Source organism: Oncorhynchus mykiss, chromosome 17 (assembly GCF_013265735.2).
Source record: "Oncorhynchus mykiss isolate Arlee chromosome 17, USDA_OmykA_1.1, whole genome shotgun sequence".
In the NCBI taxonomy this organism is placed as follows: domain Eukaryota; kingdom Metazoa; phylum Chordata; class Actinopteri; order Salmoniformes; family Salmonidae; genus Oncorhynchus; species Oncorhynchus mykiss.
In genome coordinates this window covers 84,094,089-84,115,561 of record NC_048581.1, presented here as the reverse complement: position 1 = coordinate 84,115,561, position 21,473 = coordinate 84,094,089, and the positions used below count along the sequence as shown (strand labels likewise).

At 42.7% G+C, this 21,473-nt stretch overlaps 1 protein-coding gene across 3 annotated transcripts in view; it reads right to left on the bottom strand.

Moving 5' to 3' along the window:
• Positions 1–21,473, bottom strand: part of LOC110494755 (SRSF protein kinase 1) — a 70,838-nt gene that overhangs the window by 34,829 nt on the left and 14,536 nt on the right. For 2 of the 3 annotated variants that reach the window (XM_036950804.1, XM_036950805.1), the window contains exon 1: positions 11,935–12,203. The exons of the other annotated variant lie outside the window; for it this stretch is intronic. In XM_036950804.1, the coding sequence (XP_036806699.1) occupies positions 11,935–11,957 (23 nt within the window). In that variant the 5' untranslated portion in view covers positions 11,958–12,203. Of the gene's footprint in view, positions 1–11,934; positions 12,204–21,473 lie in introns of those variants that run through there. 3 annotated transcript variants of the gene reach the window in all.

The following is a 21,473-nucleotide window of genomic DNA, read 5'->3' as shown; positions in this document are numbered from 1 at the left end:
ATGACCCATGTTACCAGAGGTCTTGTTTCTAGTCTAAACAGTTATATTAATGACCCATGTTACCAGGTCTTGTTTCTAGTCTAAACAGTTATATAATAATGACCCATGTTACCAGAGGTCTTGTTTCTAGTCTAAACAGTTATAGAATAATGACCCATGTTACCAGAGGTCTTGTTTCTAGCCTAAACAGTTATAGAATAATAACCCATGTTACCAGGTCTTGTTTCTAGCCTAAACAGTTATATAATAATGACCCATGTTACCAGAGGTCTTGTTTCTAGTCTAAACAGTTATATAATAGTGACCCATGTTACCAGAGGTCTTGTTTCTAGTCTAAACAGTTATATAATAGTGACCCATGTTACCAGAGGTCTTGTTTCTAGTCTAAACAGTTCTATTAATGACCCATGTTACCAGAGGTCTTGTTTCTAGTCTAAAAAGTTATATAATAATGACCCATGTTACCAGAGGTCTTGTTTCTAGTCTAAACAGTTATATAATAATGACCCATGTTACCAGAGGTCTTGTTTCTAGTCTAAACAGTTATATAATAATGACCCATGTTACCAGAGGTCTTGTTTCTAGTCTAAACAGTTCTATTAATGACCCATGTTACCAGGTCTTGTTTCTAGTCTAAACAGTTATAGAATAATGACCCATGTTACCAGAGGTCTTGTTTCTAGTCTAAACAGTTATATAATAATGACCCATGTTACCAGAGGTCTTGTTTCTAGTCTAAACAGTTCTATTAATGACCCATGTTACCAGGTCTTGTTTCTAGTCTAAACAGTTATAGAATAATGACCCATGTTACCAGAGGTCTTGTTTCTAGTCTAAACAGTTATAGAATAATGACCCATGTTACCAGAGGTCTTGTTTCTAGTCTAAACAGTTATATAATAATGACCCATGTTACCAGGTCTTGTTTCTAGCCTAAACAGTTATATAATAATGACCCATGTTACCAGAGGTCTTGTTTCTAGTCTAAACAGTTATAGAATAATGACCCATGTTACCAGGTCTTGTTTCTAGCCTAAACAGTTATATAATAATGACCCATGTTACCAGAGGTCTTGTTTCTAGTCTAAACAGTTCTATTAATGACCCATGTTACCAGGTCTTGTTTCTAGTCTAAACAGTTATAGAATAATGACCCATGTTACCAGAGGTCTTGTTTCTAGTCTAAACAGTTATATAATAATGACCCATGTTACCAGAGGTCTTGTTTCTAGTCTAAACAGTTCTATTAATGACCCATGTTACCAGGTCTTGTTTCTAGTCTAAACAGTTATAGAATAATGACCCATGTTACCAGAGGTCTTGTTTCTAGTCTAAACAGTTATAGAATAATGACCCATGTTACCAGAGGTCTTGTTTCTAGTCTAAACAGTTATATAATAATGACCCATGTTACCAGGTCTTGTTTCTAGCCTAAACAGTTATATAATAATGACCCATGTTACCAGAGGTCTTGTTTCTAGTCTAAACAGTTATAGAATAATGACCCATGTTACCAGGTCTTGTTTCTAGCCTAAACAGTTATAGAATAATGACCCATGTTACCAGAGGTCTTGTTTCTAGCCTAAACAGTTATAGAATAATGACCCATGTTACCAGAGGTCTTGTTTCTAGTCTAAACAGTTATAGAATAATGACCCATGTTACCAGGTCTTGTTTCTAGTCTAAACAGTTATAGAATAATGACCCATGTTACCAGGTCTTGTTTCTAGTCTAAACAGTTATATAATAATGACCCATGTTACCAGGTCTTGTTTCTAGTCTAAACAGTTATAGAATAATGACCCATGTTACCAGGTCTTGTTTCTAGTCTAAACAGTTATATAATAATGACCCATGTTACCAGAGGTCTTGTTTCTAGTCTAAACAGTTATAGAATAATGACCCATGTTACCAGAGGTCTTGTTTCTAGTCTAAACAGTTATATAATAATGACCCATGTTACCAGAGGTCTTGTTTCTAGTCTAAACAGTTATATAATAATGACCCATGTTACCAGAGGTCTTGTTTCTAGCCTAAACAGTTATAGAATAATGACCCATGTTACCAGAGGTCTTGTTTCTAGCCTAAACAGTTATATAATAATGACCCATGTTACCAGAGGTCTTGTTTCTAGTCTAAACAGTTATAGAATAATGACCCATGTTACCAGGTCTTGTTTCTAGTCTAAACAGTTATAGAAATGTGACCCATGTTACCAGAGGTCTTGTTTCTAGTCTAAACAGTTATATAATAATGACCCATGTTACCAGAGGTCTTGTTTCTAGTCTAAACAGTTATATAATAATGACCCATGTTACCAGAGGTCTTGTTTCTAGTCTAAACAGTTCTATTAATGACCCATGTTACCAGGTCTTGTTTCTAGTCTAAACAGTTATAGAATAATGACCCATGTTACCAGAGGTCTTGTTTCTAGTCTAAACAGTTATATAATAATGACCCATGTTACCAGGTCTTGTTTCTAGTCTAAACAGTTATATAATAATGACCCATGTTACCAGGTCTTGTTTCTAGTCTAAACAGTTCTATTAATGACCCATGTTACCAGAGGTCTTGTTTCTAGTCTAAAAAGTTATATAATAATGACCCATGTTACCAGAGGTCTTGTTTCTAGTCTAAACAGTTATATAATAATGACCCATGTTACCAGAGGTCTTGTTTCTAGTCTAAACAGTTATATAATAATGACCCATGTTACCAGAGGTCTTGTTTCTAGTCTAAACAGTTCTATTAATGACCCATGTTACCAGGTCTTGTTTCTAGTCTAAACAGTTATAGAATAATGACCCATGTTACCAGAGGTCTTGTTTCTAGTCTAAACAGTTATATAATAATGACCCATGTTACCAGAGGTCTTGTTTCTAGTCTAAACAGTTCTATTAATGACCCATGTTACCAGGTCTTGTTTCTAGTCTAAACAGTTATAGAATAATGACCCATGTTACCAGAGGTCTTGTTTCTAGTCTAAACAGTTATAGAATAATGACCCATGTTACCAGAGGTCTTGTTTCTAGTCTAAACAGTTATATAATAATGACCCATGTTACCAGGTCTTGTTTCTAGCCTAAACAGTTATATAATAATGACCCATGTTACCAGAGGTCTTGTTTCTAGTCTAAACAGTTATAGAATAATGACCCATGTTACCAGGTCTTGTTTCTAGCCTAAACAGTTATATAATAATGACCCATGTTACCAGAGGTCTTGTTTCTAGTCTAAACAGTTCTATTAATGACCCATGTTACCAGGTCTTGTTTCTAGTCTAAACAGTTATAGAATAATGACCCATGTTACCAGAGGTCTTGTTTCTAGTCTAAACAGTTATATAATAATGACCCATGTTACCAGAGGTCTTGTTTCTAGTCTAAACAGTTCTATTAATGACCCATGTTACCAGGTCTTGTTTCTAGTCTAAACAGTTATAGAATAATGACCCATGTTACCAGAGGTCTTGTTTCTAGTCTAAACAGTTATAGAATAATGACCCATGTTACCAGAGGTCTTGTTTCTAGTCTAAACAGTTATATAATAATGACCCATGTTACCAGGTCTTGTTTCTAGCCTAAACAGTTATATAATAATGACCCATGTTACCAGAGGTCTTGTTTCTAGTCTAAACAGTTATAGAATAATGACCCATGTTACCAGGTCTTGTTTCTAGCCTAAACAGTTATAGAATAATGACCCATGTTACCAGAGGTCTTGTTTCTAGCCTAAACAGTTATAGAATAATGACCCATGTTACCAGAGGTCTTGTTTCTAGTCTAAACAGTTATAGAATAATGACCCATGTTACCAGGTCTTGTTTCTAGTCTAAACAGTTATAGAATAATGACCCATGTTACCAGGTCTTGTTTCTAGTCTAAACAGTTATATAATAATGACCCATGTTACCAGGTCTTGTTTCTAGTCTAAACAGTTATAGAATAATGACCCATGTTACCAGGTCTTGTTTCTAGTCTAAACAGTTATATAATAATGACCCATGTTACCAGAGGTCTTGTTTCTAGTCTAAACAGTTATAGAATAATGACCCATGTTACCAGAGGTCTTGTTTCTAGTCTAAACAGTTATATAATAATGACCCATGTTACCAGAGGTCTTGTTTCTAGTCTAAACAGTTATATAATAATGACCCATGTTACCAGAGGTCTTGTTTCTAGCCTAAACAGTTATAGAATAATGACCCATGTTACCAGAGGTCTTGTTTCTAGCCTAAACAGTTATATAATAATGACCCATGTTACCAGAGGTCTTGTTTCTAGTCTAAACAGTTATAGAATAATGACCCATGTTACCAGGTCTTGTTTCTAGTCTAAACAGTTATAGAAATGTGACCCATGTTACCAGAGGTCTTGTTTCTAGTCTAAACAGTTATATAATAATGACCCATGTTACCAGAGGTCTTGTTTCTAGTCTAAACAGTTATATAATAATGACCCATGTTACCAGAGGTCTTGTTTCTAGTCTAAACAGTTCTATTAATGACCCATGTTACCAGGTCTTGTTTCTAGTCTAAACAGTTATAGAATAATGACCCATGTTACCAGAGGTCTTGTTTCTAGTCTAAACAGTTATATAATAATGACCCATGTTACCAGGTCTTGTTTCTAGTCTAAACAGTTATATAATAATGACCCATGTTACCAGGTCTTGTTTCTAGTCTAAACAGTTATAGAATAATGACCCATGTTACCAGAGGTCTTGTTTCTAGTCTAAACAGTTATAGAATAATGACCCATGTTACCAGAGGTCTTGTTTCTAGTCTAAACAGTTACAGAAATGTGACCCATGTTACCAGAGGTCTTGTTTCTAGTCTAAACAGTTACAGAAATGTGACCCATGTTACCAGAGGTATCGATAAAATGCAATTGTATTAGTTTTCCGTAGCTTAGCCAGCCGATGCCATAACCCCACCGCCATCATTAGGCACTCTATTCACAATGTTGACATCAACAAACCGCTCGCCCACATGACGCCATGCACGTGGTCTGAGGTTGTAACGCTGGTTGGACGTACTGCCAAATTCTCTAAAACGCCGTTGGAGGCGGCTTACTAACAATTCTCCAGCAACAGCTCCGGTGGACATTCCTGCAGTCAGCATGCCAATTGCACACTCCCTCAAAACTTGAGACATCTGTGGCATTGTGTTGTGTGACAAAACTGCACATTTTAGGGTGGCCTTTTATTGTCCCCAGCACAACGTTCACCTATGGAATGATTCGAGGTTGACCGATTATGATTTTTCATTGCCGATACCGATTATTGGAGGACCAAAAAAAAGCCAAGAAATATATATATATATATATAAAAAGAAAATGTAAGCGCCCATTTCTTTTATATATATTTGTAATAATGACAATTACAACAACACTGAATGAACTTATATTTTAACTTAAAATAATACATAAATAAAAACTATTTAGTCTCAAATAAATAATGAAGCCTGTTCAATTTGGTTTAAATAACACAAAAACAAAGTGTTGGAGAAGAAAATAAAAGTGCAATATGTGCCATGTAAAAAAGCTAACGTTTAAGTTCCTTGTTCAGAACATGAGAACATATGAAAGCTGGTGGTTCCTTTTAACATGAGTCTTCAATATTCCCAGGTAAGAAGTTTTAGGTTGTGGTTATTATAGGAAATGTAGGACTATTTCTCTACAACATTTGTATTTCATATACCTTTGACTATTAGATGTTCTTATAGGCAAAATAGTATTGCCAGCCTAATCTCGGGAGTTGATAGGCTTGAAGTCATAAACAGCGCAATGCTTGAAGCACAGCGAAGAGCTGCTGGCAAAACGCACAAAAGTGCTGTTTGAATGAATGCTTACGAGCATGCTTCTGCCTACCACCACTCAGTCAGACTGCTCTATCAAATCATAGACTTAATTATAATATAATAAACAAAACAGAAATACGAGCCTTAGGTCATTAATACGGTCAAATCTGGAAACTATCATTTCGAAAACAAAACGTTTATTCTTTCAGTGAAATACGGAACCGTTACGTATTTTATCTAAGGGGGAGCATCCATAAGTCTAAATATTCCTGTTACATTGCACAACCTTCAATGTTATGTTATAATTATGTAAAATTCTGGCAAATTAGTTCGCAACGAGCCAGGCGGCCCAAACTGCTGCATATACCCCGACTCAGCTTGCACAGAACGCAAGAGAAGTGACAATTTCCCTAGTTAATATAAATCCATGTTAGCAGGCAATATTAACTAAATATGCAGGTTTAAAAATATAGACTTGTGTATTGATTTTAAGAAATGCATTGATGTTTATGGTTAGGTACACATTGGTGCACCGACAGTGCTTTTTTCGCAAATGCATTTGTTAAATCAGGTTTGGCGAAGTAGGCTGTGATTCGATGATAAATTAACAGGCACCGCATCAATTATATCCAACGCAGGACAAGCTATATAAACTAGTAATATCATCAACCATGTGTAGTTAACTAGTGATTATGTTAAGATTGTTTTTTTATAAGATATGTTTAATGCTCACTAGCAACTTACCTTGGCTCCTTGCTGCACTCGCGTATCAGGTAGTCAGCCTGTCTCCTCGTGGAGTGCAATGTAATCGGCCATAATCGGCGTCCAAAAATGCAGATTACCGATTGTTATGAAAACTTGAAATCGGCCCTAATGAGACACGGGACCAACACTTTACATGTTGCATTTATATATTTTGTTCAGTGTATATCAAAAGTCTATTTCATTCCGGTGCTCCTTAAATTCTGTTTAGTGCCAATCGTTTTAGGGAGACAGTGTGGGGGAGACGGTGTGGGGGAGTCAGTGTGTCTTAACTGAAGAGTAAAGGTTTCATGCAGTATCTTCCTCCTACTGACACAATGACATGCAGATCAAAATGTTGGTATCCGTGACAAGCCTAGTGTGTGTGTGTGTCAGGTTGGTTGGGTTGGTTGGGGGTATGAATTATATAAAATCCTGAACAGGACTGACCAGGGGAAAAGACTTGTTTGAAATGGAAAGACAAGTTGTTAACACAGAGTCATAAACAAGAGAGAAAGCACTCAACGTTAACAACAGTTACCTCAGACAGGCTCCCGCCGACCACTAGACAATACACCGACGACCGGGATTCGTCTGCATCGCACGTTTGAAAAGAAAATGTTCCCGCGCTCGCAGGGGTGACATTCACCGTAAATGCTGCACATGTCAGCCCAATAGGAAACGACCTTTAAATGGCACATTGTCCAAGTCCCCGATAGCACTGAATCCCAGCCAGAATCTAAACCAGGGATTTCAGATCCTCCTCTCTCTGTCACAACTATCAGGGTAGACAGATTCAACTTCAACAAGAAATCATTTCAAGATGTTATGTGCTGCTGCCGGTGGCTAGGCAAGACACTCCCAAGAATGTCATATAGACATTCCAATTAGACACATGGGACCACAGTCCAACTAACTAGAATTCTATTCCTATGCCCTAGTTCTATTCAGAACCCAACCCACAGACATTCTAACACCACACACAGGCATCATGCTTCTAGAATATTCTTAACATTCTGATTCTATAGACAAAGACATGCCTTTAGAATGTTTACTATGTATTTTCCTTCTCCCATCAGAAGCTGTTCCACTGCCCACCAACCAATCAGCAACTAGCTAGGCCATACAGTCACAGCCTCACCATACTCAGAAGAACCAAACATCTGATCTGTGAGACCACTGTCAGGTTTTCCTGTCAGCTCAATGTCAGCTGTGACTGGCTAGCTGAGAGGGGCCAGGGGTCAAGTACAGCAGCACTATGTTGAACTTCAGGGACAATGACAAGGGATGTTTCTCAACTCATCTCCACTCGATTCCTTGCATGCCATCTCCTTGCATCCTTCTTAACCGTATTGGAGGATAAGTCCAAGGTCCCTTCCCTTGGACCTTCTCCAATAGTATATGTTTTAAAAAAGGAGGCGAAGTGAGAGGGTGCGAGGCATCAAGGAAATATAAAGAGAGAAAGAGCCAAGGTCATTGTCCACAGGGTTCCATCATCATACATAACCACACTAGCTGGTGGTAATATTCCTCTACTGGCTCTAACGCTGTAGGGGGGAGGTGGTATTTTTATCACGCACTTCCTTGGCAACCACTTACAGATAATTCTATTGCTATTCATCATCTTCACACCCACAGATATCACATAGAGGAACACTGCTCCATCTGTCTACACATCTTCCATCACTTCTCTTGATGATTGAGAAAAGATAACTCTGGAGTCGAGTAAATGTTTGAACAATAAGGCAGGAGAGGGTGCGTGCGTGCGAGTCCATGTGTGTCGCCTGCGCGGGCCAGTCTGGGCGCCTGGTATTGACGAGGGTTAAATCAATGTGAGCCTTGGCTTTCAGAAATGTTCCAGCCCACACACACCTTACGTTGTACAGCAGCAGGAGAAACACTGCCTGCATTCTGTTTATCAGTCTAACACAAACCAGAAATAGAATCCAAAACATTGTGACGTCGTCACGCACACGGCAAACAGGTCCTGTCAATGACACATCTCAGTATCCTGTCTCTTCCTTCAATGTTTGCTGCTGTGCTGTTGTCTCCCCCCCCCAACCCAAAGTTGAAGTCTGCTATATTCCGTCCCACCTCCGCTACATTCTCTCCCTCTAACACGGTCGTTATGGATGGGCCCCCCCAAAAAATCCTGAATTAAAATATTGATTGTAATGAAAATATGTAATGAAAATCTTAAAATGTTGATTGTGCAACACATAGAAAAAAAAGAAAAAAGATTTAAGATGTCTTTAGTGCATCAATGGTCTAGCCTATACCATGATGGCAAAAAAACAAACATTTGAGAGTGCGCTGAACTTGGTGCTAGCTGGAGTAGGCAGCTGGAGGTTGAACGTTTGAAGGACTAGGCAGCTGGAGGTTGAACGTTTGACGGACTAGGCAGCTGGAGGTTGAACGTTTGAAGGTTTGGCAGCTGGAGGTTGAACGTTTGAAGGACTAGGCAGCTGGAGGTTGAACGTTTGAAGGTTTGGCAGCTGGAGGTTTGAAGGACTAGGCAGCTGGAGGTTGAACGTTTGAAGGATTGGCAGCTGGAGGTTGAACGTTTGAAGGAGTAGGCAGCTGGAGGTTGAACGAATGAAGGGGTAGGCAGCTGGAGGTTGAACGTTTGAAGGATTAGGCAGCTGGAGGTTGAACGTTTGAAGGACTAGGCAGCTGGAGGTTGAACGTTTGAAGGACTAGGCAGCTGGAGGTTGAACGTGTGAAGGGGTAGGCAGCTGGAGGTTGAACGTGTGAAGGGGTAGGCAGCTGGAGGTTGAACGTTTGAAGGACTAGGCAGCTGGAGGTTGAACGTTTGAAGGACTAGGCAGCTGGAGGTTTAACGTTTGAAGGACTAGGCAGCTGGAGGTTGAACGTGTGAAGGGGTAGGCAGCTGGAGGTTGAACGTGTGAAGGGGTAGGCAGCTGGAGGTTGAACGTTTGAAGGGGTAGGCAGCTGGAGGTTGAACGTGTGAAGCGGTAGGCAGCTGGAGGTTGAACGTGTGAAGGGGTAGGCAGCTGGAGGTTGAACGTGTGAAGGGGTAGGCAGCTGGAGGTTGAACGTTTGAAGGGGTAGGCAGCTGGAGGTTGAACGTGTGAAGGGGTAGGCAGCTGGAGGTTGAACGTGTGAAGGGGTAGGCAGCTGGAGGTTGAACATGTGAAGGGGTAGGCAGCTGGAGGTTGAACGTTTGAAGGACTAGGCAGCTGGAGGTTTAACGTTTGAAGGACTAGGCAGCTGGAGGTTTAACGTTTGAAGGACTAGGCAGCTGGAGGTTGAACGTGTGAAGGGGTAGGCAGCTGGAGGTTGAACGTGTGAAGGGGTAGGCAGCTGGAGGTTGAACGTGTGAAGCGGTAGGCAGCTGGAGGTTGAACGTGTGAAGGGGTAGGCAGCTGGAGGTTGAACGTTTGAAGGGGTAGGCAGCTGGAGGTTGAACGTATGAAGGGGTAGGCAGCTGGAGGTTGAACGTGTGAAGGGGTAGGCAGCTGGAGGTTGAACACGTGAAGGGGTAGGCAGCTGGAGGTTGAACGTTTGAAGGACTAGGCAGCTGGAGGTTTAACGTTTGAAGGACTAGGCAGCTGGAGGTTGAACGTGTGAAGGGGTAGGCAGCTGGAGGTTGAACGTGTGAAGGGGTAGGCAGCTGGAGGTTGAACGTTTGAAGGGGTAGGCAGCTGGAGGTTGAACGTGTGAAGCGGTAGGCAGCTGGAGGTTGAACGTGTGAAGGGGTAGGCAGCTGGAGGTTGAACGTTTGAAGGACTAGGCAGCTGGAGGTTGAACGTGTGAAGGGGTAGGCAGCTGGAGGTTGAACGTGTGAAGGGGTAGGCAGCTGGAGGTTGAACGTGTGAAGGGGTAGGCAGCTGGAGGTTGAACGTGTGAAGGGGTAGGCAGCTGGAGGTTGAACGTTTGAAGGACTAGGCAGCTGGAGGTTTAAAGTTCGAAGGACTAGGCAGCTGGAGGTTGAACGTGTGAAGGGGTAGGCAGCTGGAGGTTGAACGTGTGAAGGGGTAGGCAGCTGGAGGTTGAACGTGTGAAGGGGTAGGCAGCTGGAGGTTGAACGTTTGAAGGACTAGGCAGCTGGAGGTTTAAAGTTCGAAGGACTAGGCAGCTGGAGGTTGAACGTTTGAAGGTTTGGCAGCTGGAGGTTGAACGTTTGAAGGTTTGGCAGCTGGAGGTTGAACGTTTGAAGGGGTAGGCAGCTGGAGGTTGAACGCTTGAAGGGGTAGGCAGCTGGAGGTTGAACGTTTGAAGGGGTACGGGACTATATAATGTTTGGGAACCACTGGTCTAGCCTATACTTCAAAATTCTAGTAAATCGACTTTGCGTTTGGACTGTCTGATGCATTCTGGATGGACTTCAAACGTTTTATCCAGGAGTCTGGGAGAGAACGTATAGGCCTAGGTGATGCCGTTGGATCATTGATTGTGCAGCGCAGCTTACCGTTAGCCTACAATTATAGTGAATTTGTACTTGAATAGCCTAGAAAGTAATAGTTTGTTTTTTTCCATAATTAATTAGGCTGACACATTATCTTTAGCTACAGAATCTAACCGCCGTGCGTTTCTATCCCTCTCCTTCATTGAGAGAGAGAGAGAGAGAGAGAGAGAGAGAGAGAGAGAGAACCCGTCAACAGTTGAATGAATTATGTTCCGTTGTGAAAACATGTTACTATCCAATGTTTGCATGACAATAAATCGGGAAACAGTCTGTCGTAACTGCCACAGCCGCACTCCAATCCTCACACCTGTCGGAGTGATGGAGGGTAAAACAAACACACCTGAACACCTGCCTCCGTTGATGCTTACCCAGCATGACACTACACAGGTCTAATCAGAAAGGAGAGAGATGATCATACAAATGTCATTGCCATTTCCCATCTCCATTGATGAGCAACCGTCACACGTTTGAGCATTTTTACCCAACACACACAGACACACCTCCTTCCTTTACTGTCCCGTTTCTGTCTAACCGTGACCTGATTCAAACATCAGAGCCAGAGCAACAAGACCTCCCCTGAGCACCATTACATACCCAGTTAGGTTAGAGCAATGATTCCCCACTCCAGTCCGCCAGTACACATGTTTATTGTAGACCCGGACAAACACACCTCATTCAACTGATCATGGTTGTGATGATTAACTGACAAGTTGAATCAGTTGTGCTTGACCGGGGTTACTGTTTAGGGGGGGGTACATGAGGACTGGAATTGGAAAACAGACTGTGTTTGCAGACAAACTCTCCTCTCCCTAAATCCCTGAACAGTCTCTCCCGCGTCCTCAAACCTGGAGGACCACCAGAGAGGACAGAGTCCAGCTGTTAGAGCTCACACACACTCACCGCAGGGGTACTTCAAGGACATGCAAGTGCAGAGACCCCCGACAGACTCTCTCTCCCCGCTTACCTGCAGGATGCTCGGACGCCCATGGAGGGAGGTAGAGAGGAGGGATGCAGGTGGGGGCCAGAGACCCTCTCTCCATGCACCAAAAGAGGACAGGAGAGGGGAATGAGATGGAGAGAAAGAGGGGGTGAGTGTGAGGAGTAAGAAGAGAGCAGACGGTAGTTGTTCGGGGAAAAAAAGAGGGGAGAAGTACAGGGAAAGAAAGAAAGAAGAGCACAGAAAGAAGGAGGAGAAGGGAGCAATGCAGAGAGAAGGATGAGAGAGGAGAAATCTGTGAGCATCAGTGTCACCACAGGCTCAGGCAAAGTAGAGCTCGACGCTGCTTCTCCCTCTCTCCCTCCCGCTCATTCACGCTCTCCCTCTCTGACAAGAAATCTCCTTGGCTGTAGTCAGTGCCTGGCCCCACCCCATATCCTCTCTGCTTAGCTCTGATTGGTTGACTCAGCCTCGCACTGCATTGCAGGTGAAGAACGCTCTCGCTTCCTCCTCCTCAGACCAAAACATCCCCTGCTCTCATTCCACCCAGTCCCTCTTCTATTTTCAACACATTCTCACCATCTGTACCATCTCTTTTCCAAATCGCTCTCCCATTTTCTCTTTCGCTCGGTGTACACTCCTCTCTGTCTGGCGTTATCTGACTGCTTCTATCTTCTCTTGTCGTACTGTGAGTGAATTCATATATTACTCAGTGGGGATGTGACGAATAGAACCATTTTCTTTAATGCTTAAAAATAAGTTTTCCGATAAGAACAATTTATTAGTATTCCACGTGAATTCACAATGCAGAATTTGGTCATATTGCGTAATGTCCACTAGGGAGCAATGAAGTTCTTTCTACAGCAGTCAAGGGCTGAATCTAAAACCCAACACTTTGCCCCTAAAGGCGTCCGCATGCTTCCCAGCCGAAACAGTTTGGTAGAGTTTGTGCATATGTTATGACATTGATGTTTTTCCTCATTTTGGACTTCGGTGAGGGATTTAATCGGCTGTTTGGGAACACATTTTCTGGAGCCGAAGCCTACGCCCCTTCATCGGTGATCGGTCAAAAGTAGGGATTCCTCAAAGTATTGTCATTCAACAAGAGACGACTCGTATTGCACCAAACAGTAAAATTGCACGATTAAGAACTCTTTGGCCAAAATATCAATGAGATTTCTTGAGTTATCTTAGATGAATTCTGACCATTCTGAGGTAGCGTATACTGGCTACCGTTATATTGACAAAACGTAGTATTGTCGATTTATTTTCAATTATTTTTAAAGTGAATGTCTTTTGAGTATGGGAGCACAGTAGTTTGGTTGTGTTAGGAAAATGAGGCGTCGGACATTTGACCTGGAGCATTTTAAATTAACCGGCATTTGAGAAATGTATCAGACCCATATGCTCTGGGTGCTTAACCTGATTAGGGAGTCCACCCACAGTGCTCAGAATGACAGAAACCATATTTATATTATGGTAATTCATTCAATTAACAGAACATGCAAGTCGAGGATGCAATGATGTGCGCTCCTTCTTAGCAAATTCTGATAGCCACTTTGAAGATGTTAGAATGACTGTCCACATTTACTTTTCCACAGCCAACATGATGAGTAACTTACAGCAAAATCACTAGCCTGTCAATCTATTACCCACCATAGTGGAAAAGTTTCCCTATTCTATTGCCTATTCCAAACAGACCCTGGTACAGCTGTCGGACGATGGATCCCAAATTCATTCAACCAGTAGTCCTAGTTGGACTACATTTTTTAAAAAAATCATATTTAAAAAGCAATGAGTCTGATGCCACAGATCAGACTACTAAAACGATTATTTCTTAACATAAGTAGGGATGCACAATATATTGGTGAACATATCGATTTCGGGCGATATTAGCCAATGTCTAGTTGGCTAATGTGTAGTTTTAACGCCCCGATGTACAAAACCGATGTCAAAGCTGACGTGCATACCTATATACCATAGGTACACGACATAATACACAACGAAATAAACGGTAATAAAGCATCATTTGTTCAACCGCAACTTCTGGGGTAGCTAGCTTTAGCTTGGTACCTAGCTAGCACCAATACAACCAGCCTGAAAATAATTACCAGTAGAACCTGCTGTCATTTTCATTATTCTTAGCAATGATTTAGGAATCCTTGTGAGTAAGTATTAGCTATTTATTGTTCGCCTATTGAAATTGAACTTCAGTTCATGAAAATAAATAGCTAGTCAGCAACATAACCCTGTTGCCCAAAGCTAACATTAGAAGCAGCCAGGTAGCTTCATCTGGCTAGTGAAGCTTGACTGCACCGGGTTATATGTTGTGAAGCTAGCCACAATAAGGATTAGGTACTAGCGGAATTTGCTGTTTGCCTTCAAAGTAAGGCATAATTCTAATATTTGTATTCATTTGCATTACTGTCAATGACATACTTGTATTTGAAGGCAAAACACAAATTGCAAATGAATACAAATAGTAGAATTAAGCCATACTTTTATTTTGTAGGCTAAACGCAAAGTCCACAACTGTGGCTAATCCTTATTGTGGCTAGCTTCACATAGATGAGTCTGACCATTAATCAATTAAGAACTGTCTTATAATTTAGGGTTATTTTCGATGACACCTAGCTATGTAGTTAGCTAGCTAACTATAGCTACTGAAACAGATGTGTTATTTGACGTGTATCTTCTTTGACACACAAAGACCCAAACAGCGTTCCATAGAAATCCTGGTTGAGAATAAAACGACTGAACAAATGAACAATGAAACAGCACAGCAAGTAAGTGAAAGAAATAGGTTTTGATTATGTTTTACTGGTAAATTGGGACATACGTAAATGCCAACAAAATAACATTTTGGTCAGTGTGGTGTGTAACCTTAAACTAGGCAAGTCAGTTAAGAACAAATTCTTATTTACAATGACGGCCTGACAACGCTGGGCCAATTGTGCACGGTACTATGGGACTCCCAATCACTGCCGGATGTGATGCAGGATCATATCACCTGCACCCTACCTGACACCTTAGACCCACTACAATTTGCTTACCGCCCCAATAGGTCCACAGACGACGCAATCGCTATCACACTGCCCTAACCCATCTGGACAAGAGGAATACCTGTGTAAGAATGTTGTTCTTTGACTACAGCTCAGCATTTAACACCATAGTACCCTCCAAACTCGTCATTAAGCTCAAGCTCGAATCCCTCCCTGTGCAACTGGGTCCTGGACTTTGACGGGCCACCCCCAGGTGGTGAGGGTAGGAAACAACATCTCCACCCTGCTGATCCTCAACCCTGGGGCCCCACAAGGATGCATTCTCAGCCCTCACACTCAACGTCAACAAAACAAAGGAGATGATCGTGGACTTCAGGAAACAGCAGAGGGAGCACCCCCCTATCCACAGCGACGGGACAGTAGTGGAGAAGGTAGAAAGTTAAGTTCCTTGGCGTACACATCACGGACAAACTGAAATGGTTCACCCACACAGACAGCGTGGTGAAGGCGGCGCAACAGCGCCTCTTCAACCTCAGGAGGCTGAGGAAATTAGGCTTGTCACCAAAAACACTCAAACTTTTACAGATGCACAATCGAGACCATTCTGTCGGGCTGACAGCAACTGCTCCGCCCACAACCGTAAGGCTCTCTCTACATTACTCATCTCATATGTGTATACTGTACTCTATACTAGAGGTCGACCGATTAATCGTAATGGCCGATTAATTAGGGCCGATTTCAAGTTTTCATAACAATCGGAAATCTGTATTTTTGGACACCGATTTGGCCGATTTTTCCCCCCACACATTTATTTAATCTTTATTTAACTAGGCAAGTCAGTTAAGAACACATTCTTATTTTCAATGACGGCCTAGGAACGGTGGGTTAACTACCTCGTTCAGGGGCAGAACGACAGATTTTCACCTTGTCAGCTCGGGGGATTCAATCTTGCAACCTTACAGTTAACTAGTAGTACAGTTAACTAGTCCAACGCTCTAACCACCTGCCTCTCATTGCACTCCACGAGGAGACTGCCTGTTACGCGAATACAGTAAGCCAAGGTAAGTTGCTAACTAGCATTAAACTTATCTTATAAAATCAATTCAATCAATCATAAATCACTAGTTAACTACACATGGTTGATGATATTACTAGTTTATCTAGTGTGTCCTGCGTTGCATATAATCGATGCGGTGCGTATCGTTGCTCCAATGTGTACCTAACCATAAACATCAATGCCTTTCTTAAAATCAATGCACAGAAGTATATATTTTTAAACCTGCATATTTAACTAAAAGAAATCCAGGTTAGCAGGCTAAATTAACCAGGTGAAATTGTGTCACTTCTCTTGCGTTCATTGTACGCAGAGTTAGTGTATATGCAACAGTTTGGGCTGCCTAATTTGGCAGAATTTTACGTAATTATGACATAACATTGAAGGTTGTGCAATGTAACAGGAATATTTAGACTTATGGATGCTCCCCCTTAGATAAAATACGGAACGGTTCCGTATTTCACTGAAAGAATAAACGTCTTGTTTTCGAGATGATAGTTTCCGGATTCGACCATATTAATGACCTAAGGATCGTATTTCTGTGTGTTATTATGTTATAACTAAGTCTATGATTTGATAGAGCAGTCTGACTGAGCGGTGGTAGGCAGCAGCAGGCGCGTAAACATTCATTCAAACAGCACTTTCGTGTGTTTTGCCAGCAGCTCTTTGTTGTGCGTCAAGCATTGCGCTGTTTATGACTTCAAGCCTATCAACCCCCGAGATGAGGCTGGCAATACTATAGTGTGTGGTGTGTTGGTGTAACCGATGTGAAATGGCTAGCTAGTTAGCGGGGTGCGCGCCAATAGCGTTTCAAGCGTCACTCGCTCTGAGACTTGGAGTGGTTGTTCCCCTTGCTCTGCATGGGTAACGCTGCGAGGAGAGGGATGGAAGCTATACTGTTACACTGGCAATACTAAAGTGCCTATAAGAACATCCAATAGTCAAAGGTTAACTTCTTAAGGTATAGGGGGCAGCATTTTCACTTTTGGATAAATAGCGTGCCCAATTTCAACTTCCTGCTACTCATGCCAAGAATATAAGATATGCATATTATTCATAGATTTGGATAGAAAACACTCTAAAGTTTCTAAAACTGTTTGAATCATGTCTGTGAGTATAACAGAACTTATGTAGCAGGCAAAACCCAGAGGACTAACTGTTCAGATTTTTTTTTGTTTTTAGGTCTGTCTGTTCACTGAGTTCTCATTGGCAAACGATATTTCTTAGCAACTTGTTTTCAGTTCCTACTGCTTCTACTGGATGTCACCAGTCTTTGGAATTTGGTTGAGGTTATTCATTTGTGCAATGAAGAAGTAGGGCCATCCTAGAAAAGGGTAATGCTGTTGAGAGTTGGCCAAGACTTGAAAAGTAGCGTTAGTTTCCTCTCGTCCTCTATTGAAAACGGACCAGTCTTCAATTTGTTCGATTATTAACGTTTAAAAATTCCTAAAGTTGTATTACAAAAGTAGTTTGAAATATTTTGACAAAGTTTATAGGCAACTTTTGAAATATTTTTTAGTGACGTTACGCGTTTTGGAAGCCGTTTTTTTCTGGATCAAACGCATCAAATAAATTGACAATTTGGATATAATCGAACAAAAGGACCAATTGTGATGTTTATGGGACCTATTGGAGTGCCAACAAAAGACGCTCGTCAAAGGTAAGGCATGTTTTATATTTTATTTCTGCGTTTTGTGTAGCGCCTGCAGGGTTGAAATATGCTACCCTTTTTGTTTACTGTTGTGCTATCATCAGATAACAGCTTCTTTTGCTTTCGCCAAAAAGCCTTTTGAAAATCTGACATGTTGGCTGGATTCACAACGAGTGTAGCTTTAATTGAGTATCTTAAATGTGTGATTTAACGAAAGTTTGATTTTTACATCAATTTATTTTATTTGCCGCGCTGCATTTTCCCTGGTTATTGGCCAAGTGGGACGCAAGCGTCCCCTATACCAGAAGACGTTAAAGAAAGCAGAATTCTGCATTAACGCGACTCCTGACTCAAAACGTATTTAGAAAATGGATTATTCAGAAGCAGCATTGCGGCCAAGCCCTTACTTGACAGATCACTCTTCAGTCAGACTAAAACATCCAATTAACACTCATTAAGAGCAGTCCCAATTTAGGCCACTCCATCAGTGCTTTATCAACAACTAGGCCCAATCAGCCATTAATCAGGTATTCATTTCTTCCATTACTGGCTAAATAGATATCATGTATTCTATGTCCCAAATGCCACCCTATATAGTACACTACTTTTAGTAGCGCACTATATAGTATATAGTAGTAGTGCACTATATAGGAGGGTCATTTGGGATGCACACATACATACAGAATGTTGTGGCTGTATTATTCCCTCCAGACTGTGGTTAAAAGTGATTGTGAAATGTCAAGTGTGCACCCCCACCACCTAAACGCCAGAGGAATCAATGCCTCAACAGCTGAGCTCAATGCTGAGACAAACAGCAGAGAGACAAACAGCAGAGAGACAAACAGCAGAGAGACAAACAGCAGAGAGACAAACAGCAGAGAGACAAACAGCAGGGTAATAGCTGGAGGTGTTAGAGCTAGGCTAGCTACCAGCTATTCAAACCACTGGATATATGCTAACAACATTAAAAGCTGGTACTCTACCAAAGTCTTGCTATGCCGATGCAGCACAGAGAAACAGCAACGAGGGAAAAAGCAGAGCAGGGCAATAGCTGGAGCCGGATGTGTTGGCTCCGCTACCTGGCTGCCATTCCAAGTTAAACCACCTGAGATATGCTAACATTTCACATAAAACAACTTGTCAGGTCAACAAACATGACATCTTGATCTCCCTGTGCATCGTGAGCCCTGAGAAGACCTACAACAAACACCTCAGCAGAAATGCTAAATGTTCTGAAGATTCTGACTGAATGAGCTTAACTTCTGGCAGAGAAAACACGAGAATGTGACTCACCAGCTAGACCAAGAGGCGGCCTATCAGTCAGTCAGCTAGTCAGTCAGCTAGTCAGTCAGTCAGTGAGCCGGCCAGCGAGCCCGCCAGTCAGCGAGACAACCAGCCAGCCACCCAGCCCGGAGACAGCCAGTCAGCTAGCCCGGAGACAGCCAGACAGAGAAACAGTCGGCCAGTGAGCCAGTGAGACAGTTGGTCAGTGAGACAGACGGCCCGCGAGCCAGTCAGTCAGCGAGCCAGCCAGCCAGTCAGCTAGCCTGGAGACAGTTGGCCAGTGAGCCAGTCTGGAGACAGTCGGCCAGTGAGCCAGCGAGACAGTTGGCCAGTGAGCCAGTCGGCCAGTGAGCAAGCGAGACAGTCGGCCAGTGAGCAAGCGAGACAGTCGGCCAGTGAGCAAGCGAGACAGTCGGCCAGTGAGCAAGTGAGACAGTCGGCCAGTGAACCAGCGAGACAGTCGGCCAGTGAACCAGCGAGACAGTCGGCCAGTGAACCAGCGAGACAGTCGGCCAGTAAGCCAGTCGGCCAGTGAGCCAGCGAGACAGTCGGCCGGTCGGCCAGTGAGCCAGCGAGACAGCCAGCCAGCCAGTCAGGCAGCCAGGAGACAGCCAGTCAGGCAGCCAGTCAGCGAGACAGTCGGCCAGTCAGCGAGACAGTCGGCCAGTCAGCGAGACAGTCGGCCAGCCAGCCTGCGAGACAGTCAGCCAGCCAGCCAGCCTGCGAGACAGCCAGCCTGCGAGACAGCCAGCCAGCCTGCGAGACAGCCAGCCAGCCTGCGAGACAGCCAGCCAGCCTGCGAGACAGCCAGCCAGTCTGCGAGACAGCCAGCCAGTCTGCGAGACAGCCAGCCAGTCTGCGAGACAGCCAGCCAGCCTGCGAGACAGCCAGCCAGCCTGCGAGACAGCCAGCCAGCCTGCGAGACAGCTAGCCAGTCAGCCAGCCAGCCAGCCTGCGAGACAGTCAGTCAGCCAGACAACAGTAGTTCTGTAGCCTTCTATCTGCACACACAGTCTGCAGTGCTCCTTCCTCAACCCACCCCCTACCACCCTTTCTCCTCATGTCCTAACAAACTCCCTCTCACTGCTTGGGGCTTGGTTACACTAGCTCGCTCTCTGCAGTCCAACACACACACACACACACACACACACACACACACACACACACACACACACACACTGCAGAAAGAAATGGGTTATATAATGAGCAGGAGCAGCAGCTATGCAGAAAGAGAGAGAGAAAGGGGGAAGATAGAAAGTTAGGGGGGAAAGAGATCATATGAGAAAGAGGCCAAGAGGGAAAGGGAAGAGAGATGAAGGGGGGGGGATTGAGAGACAAGAGAGAGGAGGGAAATGCAGCAGAGAATTACAGTGTGTTAGAAAAACACTGCAGTAACACACAGTCCAATGCCCTGGATACCACAACTGGAACTGACTGGTCTTCCCATTCTAAATCTGTGGGACAATGGTCAGCATTGGGAGGCAGGGAAAGAAAGCAGTGATGGGCAACTTAGATGGGGGTGGGGGCCACAGCGGGGGACCACAGCGGGGGGTGGGGGCCACAGCGGGGGGTGGGGGCCACGGCGGTTGCGTACTCACATCCATGCCCACACATCAAATCCAAATGTATTGGTCACATGCGCCGTATATTTACAGTGAAATGCTGACTTACAAGCCCTTAACAAACAATGCAGTTTTAAAGAAAAATAAGCGTGAATTATTTACTAAAAGTTTTTAAAAATGTGTCCCGTGTTCATTTGGTCGACAAAAATATTTTTCAGCTGCAATTTACGACAGTAACTGACTAAATGGACCAAGAAATAACTATAACTAAACGAAAATGATTATTAATTTTGAGTGATGAAAATGAGACTAAATTATCTGTGTGACTAAAATCTGACAAATAAGTGGACTGGACAATAGTTATTGGAGACATTGAGAGCTTTTCAGTTTGTTTGGTCCAATCCAAAGCATATTTGACTTTAGCAGAGTTGTATGGCTTTCTCAATGCAATGCTATTATCGGTGGAAAATAAATACCATGCCTAGGTCATTCATGAGTCACCTCTGCCCAGCAACCGTTCTCCAATCTGCTAGCAAAAAAAAGACTGATGCAAATAAGGCACTTTTTTTTTTTTATCCTCAGTTGCACACAAGGACAGAAACCTGACTTAAGCTTTTGGACAACCCCCACTGAATCAGAGAGGTGTGGGTGGCTGCCACCACTGCTCTTCCCACAATGGGCGTCAAGGGAGCTGTTGTTGTTAACTGCCTTGCTCAAGGGCAGAACCAGAGATTTTTCAACGTGTTGGAGATTTTCTCCAAACGATTTCCGAGGGAGTGTGCACAATAAACTATTCTGTGTGGATCGGTTAACGAAGAAACAGGTCCTCCTATATGCTTAACTTCTTGAGTGTAGGGGGCAGGATTTTTGTTTTTTGGCAAAAAAAACATACCCATTTGAAACTGCCTATTTCTCAGGCCCAGAAGCTAGAATATGCCTATAATTGTCAGATTAGGATAGAAAACACTTTAAAGTTTCCAAAACTGTCAAAATATTGTCTGAGTATAACAGAA